Source organism: Salmo salar, chromosome 04, assembly GCF_965601325.2.
Source record: "Salmo salar chromosome 04, fSalSal1, whole genome shotgun sequence".
Classification (NCBI taxonomy): domain Eukaryota; kingdom Metazoa; phylum Chordata; class Actinopteri; order Salmoniformes; family Salmonidae; genus Salmo; species Salmo salar.
In genome coordinates, this window is record NC_138294.1 from 23,863,003 (window position 1) to 23,875,539 (window position 12,537).

Consider the following 12,537-nt stretch of genomic DNA (forward strand, 5'->3'; position numbering starts at 1 on the left):
CCAAACGACCACCATTACCAGATAAAATCCTGCCCTCAGTCCCAGCATCACGTAAATGAACATTCCAATGATCAAAAGCCCGTAATCATGACAACAGGAGCAGCTGTGGTATCAACCCATTTAAACCCTGCTACGTTTCCTTCAGATCACATTCTCACAGAGGTGAAAATCCTCTGAGAAATAAAATATTCAAAGCCTGTATTAATTACACATTTTTGGGGAAATGCTAATGTGTGTGTGTGTGTGTGTGTGTGTGTGTGTGTGTGTGTGTGTGTGTGTGTGTGTGTGTGTGTGTGTGTGTGTGTGTGTGTGTGTGTGTGTGTGTGTGTGTGTGTGTCGTTTAATTCTGCGAGAAGCGTGAATATTATTTTTGGGGGTCTAATTTTAAAGCTGTTTACTTCCTGGCTGCATAGCTGGTTAGCCTTGGGACAAGGATTAACAGGAAGTGGTGTTGAGTTAAAAATGAAAAACAACATTTTGAATTTGTTCTATGAAAGAGAGAGTGAGGAGAGTTTGTAACGCTTTGATTTGATTTTCCTGCGGTGATCATCTGGTCAAGTGAAACTCTTGGGCACTACTGGCCATTCAGAGTGTTACGTTGATCCCTCAGCCACGTTTGCCACAAGCCAAATCAGATTCCCTCTACATATAAGCTGTTATTTGCAGTTTAAATATGCGCCACCTCCATTTTTGTCATTTTTGGCCTTTCCTACAAAGTTCATAACAAGACTGTATAACATTTTCCAACACCTTGGCCAACATGGAAGTTCAGAAATTACACAAATGTACAAAAGGATACGTGTATAAGCTTTATCCAACAACAGCAATTCGCTTATTTTTCGGCAATCTTCAACTCATCACAATGACACACGACTTTTACACAGCAACTAATCTTCCTCTCCATCTCCCACCCTTCCTCCCCCTCCCCCTCCCTCTCCCCCCATCCAGGCATCCTGTACAAGGGCAATGGTGAGAACGTATTTATCTCCCAGCAGCCCCCAGTGATCAGCAGCATCATGGGTAACGGCCGGCGCCGCAGCATCTCGTGCCCCAGCTGTAACGGCCAGGCGGAGGGCAACAAGCTGCTGGCCCCCGTGGCGCTGGCCTGTGGCGCCGACGGGAGCCTCTTCGTCGGGGACTTCAACTACATCAGACGGATCTTCCCCTCTGGGAACGTCACCAGTGTGATGGAGCTCAGGTAAGCATGGAGAGAGGGGGAAAACCAGACTATTTGTTGTACTTTTCTTTTAGTCTGAATCAGGTAAGCATGGAGAGAGGGGGAAAACCAGACTATTTGTTGTACTTTTCTTTTAGTCTGAATCAAGTAAGCATGGAGAGATGGGAAAACCAGACTATTTGTTGTACTTTTCTTTTAGTCTGAATCAAGTAAGCATGGAGAGATGGGAAAACCAGACTATTTGTTGTACTTTTCTTTTAGTCTGAATCAGGTAAGCATGGAGAGAGGGGAAAACCAGACTATTTGTTGTACTTTTCTTTTAGTCTGAATCAGGTAAGCATGGAGAGATGGGAAAACCAGACTATTTGTTGTACTTTTCTTTTAGTCTGAATCAGGTAAGCATGGAGAGATGGGAAAACCAGACTATTTGTTGTACTTTTCTTTTAGTCTGAATCAAGTAAGCATGGAGAGAGGGGAAAACCAGACTATTTGTTGTACTTTTCTTTTAGTCTGAATCAAGTAAGCATGGAGAGATGGGAAAACCAGACTATTTGTTGTACTTTTCTTTTAGTCTGAATCAGGTAAGCATGGAGAGATGGGAAAACCAGACTATTTGTTGTACTTTTCTTTTAGTCTGAATCAGGTAAGCATGGAGAGATGGGAAAACCAGACTATTTGTTGTACTTTTCTTTTAGTCTGAATCAAGTAAGCATGGAGAGATGGGAAAACCAGACTATTTGTTGTACTTTTCTTTTAGTCTGAATCAGGTAAGCATGGAGAGATGGGAAAACCAGACTATTTGTTGTACTTTTCTTTTAGTCTGAATCAGGTAAGCATGGAGAGATGGGAAAACCAGACTATTTGTTGTACTTTTCTTTTAGTCTGAATCAGGTAAGCATGGAGAGAGGGGAAAACCAGACTATTTGTTGTACTTTTCTTTTAGTCTGAATCAAGTAAGCATGGAGAGATGGGAAAACCAGACTATTTGTTGTACTTTTCTTTTAGTCTGAATCAAGTAAGCATGGAGAGATGGGAAAACCAGACTATTTGTTGTACTTTTCTTTTAGTCTGAATCAGGTAAGCATGGAGAGATGGGAAAACCAGACTATTTGTTGTACTTTTCTTTTAGTCTGAATCAGGTAAGCATGGAGAGAGGGGAAAACCAGACTATTTGTTGTACTTTTCTTTTAGTCTGAATCAAGTAAGCATGGAGAGAGGGGAAAACCAGACTATTTGTTGTACTTTTCTTTTAGTCTGAATCAGGTAAGCATGGAGAGATGGGAAAACCAGACTATTTGTTGTACTTTTCTTTTAGTCTGAATCAGGTAAGCATGGAGAGAGGGGAAAACCAGACTATTTGTTGTACTTTTCTTTTAGTCTGAATCAGGTAAGCATGGAGAGATGGGAAAACCAGACTATTTGTTGTACTTTTCTTTTAGTCTGAATCAGGTAAGCATGGAGAGATGGGAAAACCAGACTATTTGTTGTACTTTTCTTTTAGTCTGAATCAGGTAAGCATGGAGAGATGGGAAAACCAGACTATTTGTTGTACTTTTCTTTTAGTCTGAATCAAACCGTTGTTGATGATACCGTTTTATTTCTTGAAGATGGTTTTACTTTTGCAAAGTTCTTGATCTGTGGTTGTTTTACCTACTTCTGATGAATGACTAACATGCATTTGTAGAGAAAGAGGGATGGACGGATAGATGGAGGGAGGGAGGGTGCTGTTGGGTGGATGGGTGGGTTGGGTGGATGGATGGATGGATGGGTGGGTGGGTGGGTCGGGTCGGGTCGATGGATGGATTGAAGGGGTGGAGCTCAGGTTGCCAGGCCCTCAAACAATGGTTTGGGGAAGGGAGATGGACAGGAGAATTCAGTGATGGATGGCTGGATGACACAAGAGCTACCCCCTGATACACACACATTGATTTGTTTCAGTAAAAATGCAATTTCGCTCACTACATGTGGAGTGTGGTCAGTCTTATCTGGTCATTGACAATGATGAGATACAGAGATGTTATGGAAGGGGCACACACACACACACACAGCCTCTCCTCTAACCTGGTCTGTAGGACATTTTAGCCCTGTTATGAACACTCACTGCTCATAAATTGCCTTCTCACATTTTCCCCTGATGAAATATATCCTGTCACTCTCTCAATCTCTCTCTAATTCAAATTGAAATTGAGACTTTATTGGCATGAAATACAATTTGTTGATATTGCCAAAGCAGTATAATGGTAGGCTACAGCGTTTCAGTAAATACAGTACAATGCAATGAGGATAATGAAATACAGTTCATTTCAATAGTAATAATAATAATAGTACATATAATCATGTATACAAGTACAACACTAGTGCTCTCTCTCTCACTCTCTCTCTCTGTCTCTCTCTGTCTCACTCACTCACTCACTCACACTCTCTCTCTCTGTCTCTGTCTCTCTCTCTCAGCACACAGTAATGCACCCAGGCTTAACTCAATTTCATTATTGGCTTGGTGGATAATGCCCAGTCCTGTAAATTAAATTTACTAATTAGAAAAAGAGAGAGAAAAAGTGTGTGTGTGTGCTCGCGCGTGCTTGTGCACATGTGTATTATAAATGAAAAGTCACTCCGCAGCGTTGCCATATACAGTAATACCAGCCTCCTGGCTAGTCACCGGAGGTGCTAACGCTGTTGTTAAGGCCCTGCCTCTTCATTGTCTGGAACACAATCAATAGGCCATTATGAGCCTGTTACCCTGGAGCGCTAATGCTAGCTCCCAGGTGAATCATTCATGGTTTCCTTCTCTCTGGTTAAGACTTGTGGCAGGAGGGGGAAACTGCTGCTTAGAGCTGCCACGGCTCAACAACTGTGACGGCTGTGTGTTTGTCTGGGGGGGGGTCTAACTCTCTGCCTGACTGTATATATGTACTATGTGTTAATGTGTTTCTGTGTCTGTCTGTCTGTCTGTCTGTCTGTCTGTCTGTCTGTCTGTCTGTCTGTCTGTCTGTCTGTCTGTCTGTCTGTCTGTCTGTCTGTCTGTCTGTCTGTCTGTCTGTCTGTCTGTCTGTCTGTCTGTCTGTGTGTCTGTGTGTGTGCAAACATCTCTCTTCCTTTGTATCCATGGCAGGACCTGTGTCTCTTTCTGTGTGTTCTCCATCCTGACTAACCAACACTCTTCTGTTATCTCTCTCTTTCTGTGTGTTCTCCACCCTGACTAATCAACACTCTTCTGTTATCTCTCTCTTTCTGTGTGTTCTCCACCCTGACTAACCAACACTCTTCTGTTATCTCTCTCTTTCTGTGTGTTCTCCACCCTGACTAACCAACACTCTTCTGTTATCTCTCTCTTTCTGTGTGTTCTCCATCCTGACTAATCAACACTCTTCTGTTATCTCTCTCTTTCTGTGTGTTCTCCATCCTGACTAACCAACACTCTTCTGTTATCTCTCTCTTTCTGTGTGTTCTCCATCCTGACTAATAAACACTCTTCTGTTATCTCTCTCTTTCTGTGTGTTCTCCATCCTGACTAACCAACACTCTTCTGTTATCTCTCTCTTTCTGTGTGTTCTCCATCCTGACTAACCAACACTCTTCTGTTATCTCTCTCTTTCTGTGTGTTCTCCACCCTGACTAACCAACACTCTTCTGTTATCTCTCTCTTTCTGTGTGTTCTCCACCCTGACTAACCAACACTCTTCTGTTATCTCTCTCTTTCTGTGTGTTCTCCATCCTGACTAATCAACACTCTTCTGTTATCTCTCTCTTTCTGTGTGTTCTCCACCCTGACTAATCAACACTCTTCTGTTATCTCTCTCTTTCTGTGTGTTCTCCATCCTGACTAATCAACACTCTTCTGTTATCTCTCTCTTTCTGTGTGTTCTCCACCCTGACTAATCAACACTCTTCTGTTATCTCTCTCTTTCTGTGTGTTCTCCACCCTGACTAACCAACACTCTTCTGTTATCTCTCTCTTTCTGTGTGTTCTCCACCCTGACTAACCAACACTCTTCTGTTATCTCTCTCTTTCTGTGTGTTCTCCATCCTGACTAATCAACACTCTTCTGTTATCTCTCTCTTTCTGTGTGTTCTCCATCCTGACTAACCAACACTCTTCTGTTATCTCTCTCTTTCTGTGTGTTCTCCATCCTGACTAATAAACACTCTTCTGTTATCTCTCTCTTTCTGTGTGTTCTCCATCCTGACTAACCAACACTCTTCTGTTATCTCTCTCTTTCTGTGTGTTCTCCATCCTGACTAACCAACACTCTTCTGTTATCTCTCTCTTTCTGTGTGTTCTCCACCCTGACTAACCAACACTCTTCTGTTATCTCTCTCTTTCTGTGTGTTCTCCACCCTGACTAACCAACACTCTTCTGTTATCTCTCTCTTTCTGTGTGTTCTCCATCCTGACTAATCAACACTCTTCTGTTATCTCTCTCTTTCTGTGTGTTCTCCACCCTGACTAATCAACACTCTTCTGTTATCTCTCTCTTTCTGTGTGTTCTCCATCCTGACTAACCAACACTCTTCTGTTATCTCTCTCTTTCTGTGTGTTCTCCACCCTGACTAACCAACACTCTTCTGTTATCTCTCTCTTTCTGTGTGTTCTCCACCCTGACTAATAAACACTCTTCTGTTATCTCTCTCTTTCTGTGTGTTCTCCACCCTGACTAATCAACACTCTTCTGTTATCTCTCTCTTTCTGTGTGTTCTCCACCCTGACTAATCAACACTCTTCTGTTATCTCTCTCTTTCTGTGTGTTCTCCACCCTGACTAACCAACACTCTTCTGTTATCTCTCTCTTTCTGTGTGTTCTCCACCCTGACTAATCAACACTCTTCTGTTATCTCTCTCTTTCTGTGTGTTCTCCACCCTGACTAACCAACACTCTTCTGTTATCTCTCTCTTTTTTTCTTCTCTTTCTTGTTCCCTTCTGCTTCCGCTCCTCTAAGAAATAAAGATTTCAGACATAGGTAAGCCTCAGTAACAATATAACCATGTACCACAGATCCATACCAGTCTTGTTTCCCTCTCTCTGTCCCCTGTGTAAACCCTAGTGGCAGCTTGTCCATAGAATACAGTCGCTCTCTTTACATAAAGGCTTTGGAGGGATTTCAGAATCATTCTAGCGGATTGGCTGACATCAGCTCTCGGCGAATCGGACTCCTTTATCTGCCTACAAACCCGCTGGAACCATCCAGAACCCCCATTTCATTTGTGAAGAACATTGTAAAAGACAACTTAACACTTTTATAAAACCGCTAACTAACAACAACAACATTTTGAGGGGTCTGTTTTCAACTCAACACTTCTGTATTGTACGGTTGGGGCCCTTTGACCAAGAGGAGTGAGGACAAGACGCGGGGTCAAGTCTAGATGGAGAGGAGAGGAAGAACTACGGTGGTGCTCAGAGGAGAGAGAAGAGGAGAGGTGCTCTCTCTGTGTTCCTGACTAACGTTGGTTTGCGCTAAATCAGGCCTATTCTTCATACGTCAGACGGCATGTGCTGTGCTGTCATCATAGGCTGATGGGGCCCCCGCAGCAAGGAGAAAGAGAGGGATACCTCTGAGCAGGAGAAGAAGAAATGGAGGAGGCGCCTTTCTATAAAGAGGAGAGGAGTGGGATATCTGGACAATGATCAGAGGAGATGAAGAACATTCCTTCATGATGATAATGAAGCCATGGGGAATAACTGTGACTGGGAATATAGTTTCAGTAATGGTGAAAATAGAAAGTCATGGAAAATAGAAAGTAACAGTAGTGGTGAAAATAGAAACGCGTCCCCAGCCCGCTCTTTCATTCCTCAATACTTCTGGGTAACAATAATAATGTTCCATTATGAATTAAGGGTGATGAATTAATAACCATTTTGGGGTCATTCATTTGCGAGGCGTCCTAATGCATCACAGAGACTCCTTTAGTGTCTGACGCATTCATCCTAGTCCCTCACACGCACACACACGCATACACACACGGTACACACACACACACACACTCACGGTACACATATACACACACACACACACACACACGGTACACACACACACACACTCACACGGTACACATATACACACACACACACACACACACACTCACATGAGCACATACATTTTTTATCATTCAATGTTGTTTGTCTTTTGAGGCGCAGCTTCTTATTATCTGTGTTTGCCTCTGTGTTTGCCTCTGTGTTTGCCTCTGTGTAAATCCTCCTTGTCTTTAGCCCTCAGCGACAAAGAAACACCTGCCTCTTGTGATATTTGTTAAAGAAATGTAAAGATTCACCTCAATATGAGGGTGAGGTGTCTGTCTCCCTGATTTTTTACTCCTGCTCGAAGCGACACTCTTTCATAACCGTTCTCGCTCTGACTGAGGAATCACTGACGTCAGATTCATATTCAAAGCGACGCTTCTGTTAGCTACTTCCCAGAATGTTTCCTGTCTCCTTTTACCTGGAAGTGAAGTGGGCGCTAGGAGAACCGTGGAGTGTCAGTGAGAGCAAAGTGCAAAGACAGTCAAATGCTCCAAAAGTAGATTTTCCTCCAATGTAAAAAATGTTTTTCTTCTGTTTATCTCGGATCCCCTGGGCTGAAGCCTGAAGTACACATGTTTTTCCCCTGAATAAACCAGACATATTGCTCTCTCTCTCTCTCGCTCTCTCAATTTAATTTTCAATTCAACGGGCTTTATTGGCATGGGAAACATATCTTTACATTGCCAAAGCAAGTGAAATCCATAGTAAACAAAAGTGAAATTAACAATAAAAATTGAACAGTAAACATTACACTCACAAAAGTTCCAAAAGAATAATACATTACAAATGTCATATTATGTTTATATACAGTGTCTCTCTCTGCATCTCTCGTTCTCTCTCCCTCTCGATCTCTCTAGTGATGTGTGTGTCATTAGAAACCGCCGGCCTGTCTTTGGCGTGAGGTGTCTGGGTCCTTCCCCCTATTTTAAGCCGTCCTAATTGACATCCGTTGATCAGTTGTTGACTTTCATCAACCGCTACGGCAACCGCCGGCGCCCAGCTCACCAAGCAGCCGATGATGGAGCGAATGTGACAGGTTACTGGACATCATTAGGAGCGTGTCAGACGATAGTGATCGGCAGTCGCATCGCGTTAGGTTCACCCCGGCTGAGGCCATATGCCACTGTGGAACCGCGTGCCCCCTCCTCTAACACCTCTAGTATGATGTGCCACAGACACAAAATGGACGCTGCCCTCTCATCTTCCCTCTGGTCTTTCACAACACGAATGCAGCAGCCTGATCCCCTCTGTCATTTTCAGTGTCCTTTTGCGTTCGTTTGTTTAACTTCCTTGTCGGGTGGAACGGTATTTTTACGTGAAGTGTGGATGTCAAGTTGTAGTGTGAGTTCTGTGGTGTCACTATTTCACTGTCCCGAACTGTCGCCTCTTCCTCCGCTTTGGTTTCCGTAGCAACAACCCGGCCCACCGGTACTACCTGGCGACGGACCCGGTTACGGGGCAGCTGTACGTGTCAGACACCAACTCCCGCCGTATCTACCGTCCCAAGGTCCTGACGGGCACCAAGGAGCTGATCCAGAACGGAGAGGTGGTGGCGGGTACCGGAGAGCAATGTCCCCCCTTCGACGAGGCACGCTGCGGGGACGGGGGCAAGGCCACAGAGGCCCTCCTCATGGGACCCAAAGGTAGGGTGACAGAGGAATAAACACACACACACACACGCACACACACACACTGCCACATGCTGAAAATTGGTACAGACAAAATGATTGACATAATACATTCACAGAGAAACACACAACTACACAGGACATTGGTGCAGACACCAACAAAAATGCACACACACACACAGACACACACACACACACACACACACACACACACACATATTATATGGTCTGGCATATAATTCATGCACAGTTCCCTGTAGAGAAAAACAGACCAACCCTTGGTAAAAACAGACCAACCCTTGGTAAAAACAGACCAACCCTTGGTAAAAACAGACCAACCCTTGGTAAAAGGCACTCTTCCCCCGCAAGCTTCCGTCCCCATTATACTTCCATTATGCTACCGTTATGCTACCGTTATGCTACCATTATGCTACCATGGCATTAGAACACAACCACACAGACTCAGACTGACAGAAACTTCCCACATACGGTTGGACTGTAGCATCGCTTAGTATGGCCTCAAACACTCCACTTCAGACAATCTGTCAGTCTGTCTGTCCCGCCGCACCAGCCGGCCCCCATAAAACCTGTCTGTAACCCACAGGTGTGACTATCACACACACACACACACACACACACACACACCCCGGCGGTAATGAGGTGAGAGGTGACTGAGCAGTAGCTGGGAGATTTTGGCAGGCACAAGCTTTTAGTCTAGATTTTAATGGAGAGACACACATTATCTCTCTCTCTCACACACACACACACACACACACACACACACACACAGCTGCCTGTTAAACCGCAGTTAGAGAGCGAGTCGGAAGACCATTAGGAGGGCGGGAACGTGTGAGAGAGGGAAAGAGAGAGTAGAGAAATGCAAATAAATGTTAGCGAGCCGTCGCTAGCAGCAGATGGCTTAGAGAGAGGGATGGAGAGAAGAGAGAGCGAGAGTGTTTTCATTTCCAACATGCCGCCTCTCAGCCTTGCCACTCCTCTCCTATTCTCCCTTCTTTTCATCCCACCCCCTCCACTCAGCACCTCTTATCACCTCCTCCCTCTCTTCTCTCCTCCTCTCTCTCTTCTCTCCTCCCTCCCTCTTCCTCCTCTCGTCCCATCCTCCTCCTCTCTTCATCTGTCTCTCCTTTGATTAGCTTGCTGGTCATGGCGGAATGCGGCAAGGGGTTTTAACACCCCTCCTCTCCCATCCCTTCTTTCTGTCCTCCCCCTCCCCATCACTCTTTCCCTTCACCTCCCCCTCCTCCCCCTCCCTACAGGATCAGCAGTGGAGCAGGTACACACACCGCCTCAGGAGCGCGAACCCTCCTCAGATACACACACAGGAGAAAGGGGTGGAGAGAAGTTGCTTTTAGCCGCTGTTGTCGCAACCATAGCAACAGTCTGTTTCTCATCCATTTGGATGTGAAGTGAAGATGACCTTACCCCACTGCTCCTCCCTCCCTCCCTCCTTCCATCCTTCCCTCCCACCAGAAACATGGGTGTTTTCTTCCCTTCCTCCTGACTTCTAGGCTCTCGTCCCCCAAATCATCTATTTTTCTTATTTGGGGGGGGGGGGGGTTAAAATGCAGAGACGGCGCTGAAAATGGATTCTTTTCCCACCTCCCTACCTCCCTTCCTCTTCTGCCCTGTGAAATAATTCACTACTAGACATCAAAATGTGAATTATTCACAGGGTGCTTCCTTCTGCAGTGACCTGAAAAATGCCCAAGCCACACTCATACACACAAACTCGTTGTACATACACAGGCTGGCAGGTGCTGTGTGCGCGCGCATGCGTGTCCATGGGTGTGTGTATGTGCGTATAGTACGTCAGTGTGAATGTGCACGTACACAGATATGTGTACGTGCAAATATCTCAGTCTCCATCTCTCTGCTTCTACTCCAGGTATTACGGTAGATAAAAACTAATACATCTACTTCTACTAAATCTCCTTCCTTTCCCTCTGTCCCGCTACTCCAGGTATTATGGTAGATAATAATTGGTACATCTACATCTTACCTCTCATCATTTTCCCTCTCTGTCCCGCTACTCTAGGTATTACGGTAGATAAGAACGGGTACATCTACTTCGTAGACGGGACCATGATCAGGAAGGTGGATCGTAACGGGATCATCTCCACCCTGTTGGGCTCCAACGACCTCACCTCAGCACGACCCCTGACCTGTGACACCAGCATGCACATCAGACAGGTGGGTCACATACACACAGGGACGTCCACCTGAACACGAACACACACCAAACCTCCAGTGTTTGCTGGACTCACTTTATCTTAATGGCGGCCCCGAGTCATCGTTCAGAGCCATACATGGTTCTATCACCCTTACTATATAAAGCATTTTGAAACCATAAAAGTGCTAATTTGGCAGTATACACTCAGTCCATATAGCCTCTGTGATGTAGACTGTAGTAGATGGTGTGGCTGGCTAGTATTGACAGGGGTGTTGTCTCATCTGGGAGAAGCATCCAGTGTGTGTTGTGTTCTCCCCTACTGAGTGGCAGTGCCCCCTATTAAAGGCTTAAAGCTCCCCCTGCTGGCCGCTCCCTATACCCCAAACCTGCCCCCAGTCAACCAACACAGCTGAACTCTGCCCTATGGCGTAGGCTACAGTGCCAGGGTTGGGACGATTTCAGTTCAACCAATTCAGGAAGTAAACTGAAATTACACAATGAGAAAAGTAAATTTTTTACTATAAAACTTAAATTAGTCGCCTGGGTGTTTATTTGCTTTAATCACTAAAAACAACAGGTGCTTATTAGAGACATGCTTTTATTTGAGTCTATTTACTTAATGCACACAGCTTTTGCTTATTTGTACATTTCCTGCACTTATGTGTTATCATTTACACACTGTGTCACGTTTCTTTGGTCTCGTTATACCTAAAAAAACAAAAACGTTCAAGACTTTTCCTTGTGCATTTCCCTCGGTTCTGCCGATTTCTAGGGCTCTTGACTGTTTTTGTGCTAGCCAGTTAGCTAGCAGTTTTCAGCTGTTAGCAGCCAATGGCTAGCAGTTTCTTATTGGCAATACAAACTGATGATTGTCATAATGTTTCGAGTCATTACTGAATTGTTCAATGTAACAAATCAAACATTAAACCTTGTAAACAATTCATGGTAATTCATGGTAACCTCATAAACAATTCATTTAGACCCGGCGTTTATTTGAAACAGGCTTGTATTTGCTGAAATGTGTGCAGTTGCTCAGCTATCAAAAGGGACAGGTGATCATTTGAAACTCGCCGTCTAATTGAAGTTTTACAGTTGTTCACTTCCTGAATTGCCAAATTGAAATGGAACTGACCCCAACCCCAGACAGCACTATGGCCCTTAGCCTCAGCTCAGGGCCAAATCCAACTCCAGGTATTTCAGGGTCCAGTTTGGATCTCACTTTATTGTTGAAAGACAGGAATCATCTGAGGATTATGAGGGAATAGGATGTGTCAATCATAATACTGTTCCTGAAAGTGGCCTCCCCTCTTGGAGGTCTTACTAGGCGCTTCTCCTGGATTATCCAATCAGAATGGGCTATTTTGAGCTTTAGGGAAGCAATGAGGTGGGTTATCTTGAGTGATAGGCTACTAATGGTGCTGTCTAGATGGTGGTAGTTTTGTTGATGTTTGTTGCCAAACTGAGAGCCCAAGAGAATGTCAGTTTTCTGACTGACAGTATATTGACAGTGTGCTGAACTAATGT

At 44.6% G+C, this 12,537-nt stretch overlaps 1 protein-coding gene across 12 annotated transcripts in view; it reads left to right on the forward strand.

Annotated features, from left to right (window-relative positions):
• LOC106602442 (teneurin-3) overlaps positions 1–12,537 on the forward strand; it is a 401,337-nt gene that overhangs the window by 362,040 nt on the left and 26,760 nt on the right. For 8 of the 12 annotated variants that reach the window (XM_082974188.1, XM_082974185.1, XM_045716621.2 and 5 more), the window contains 4 exons: positions 949–1,198; positions 6,116–6,136; positions 8,605–8,837; positions 10,879–11,033. In XM_082974188.1, the coding sequence (XP_082830314.1) occupies positions 949–1,198; positions 6,116–6,136; positions 8,605–8,837; positions 10,879–11,033 (659 nt within the window). The remainder of the gene's footprint in view (positions 1–948; positions 1,199–6,115; positions 6,137–8,604; positions 8,838–10,878; positions 11,034–12,537) is intronic. The other 4 variants (XM_082974186.1, XM_045716622.2, XM_045716629.2 and 1 more) reach the window with 1 other exon arrangement.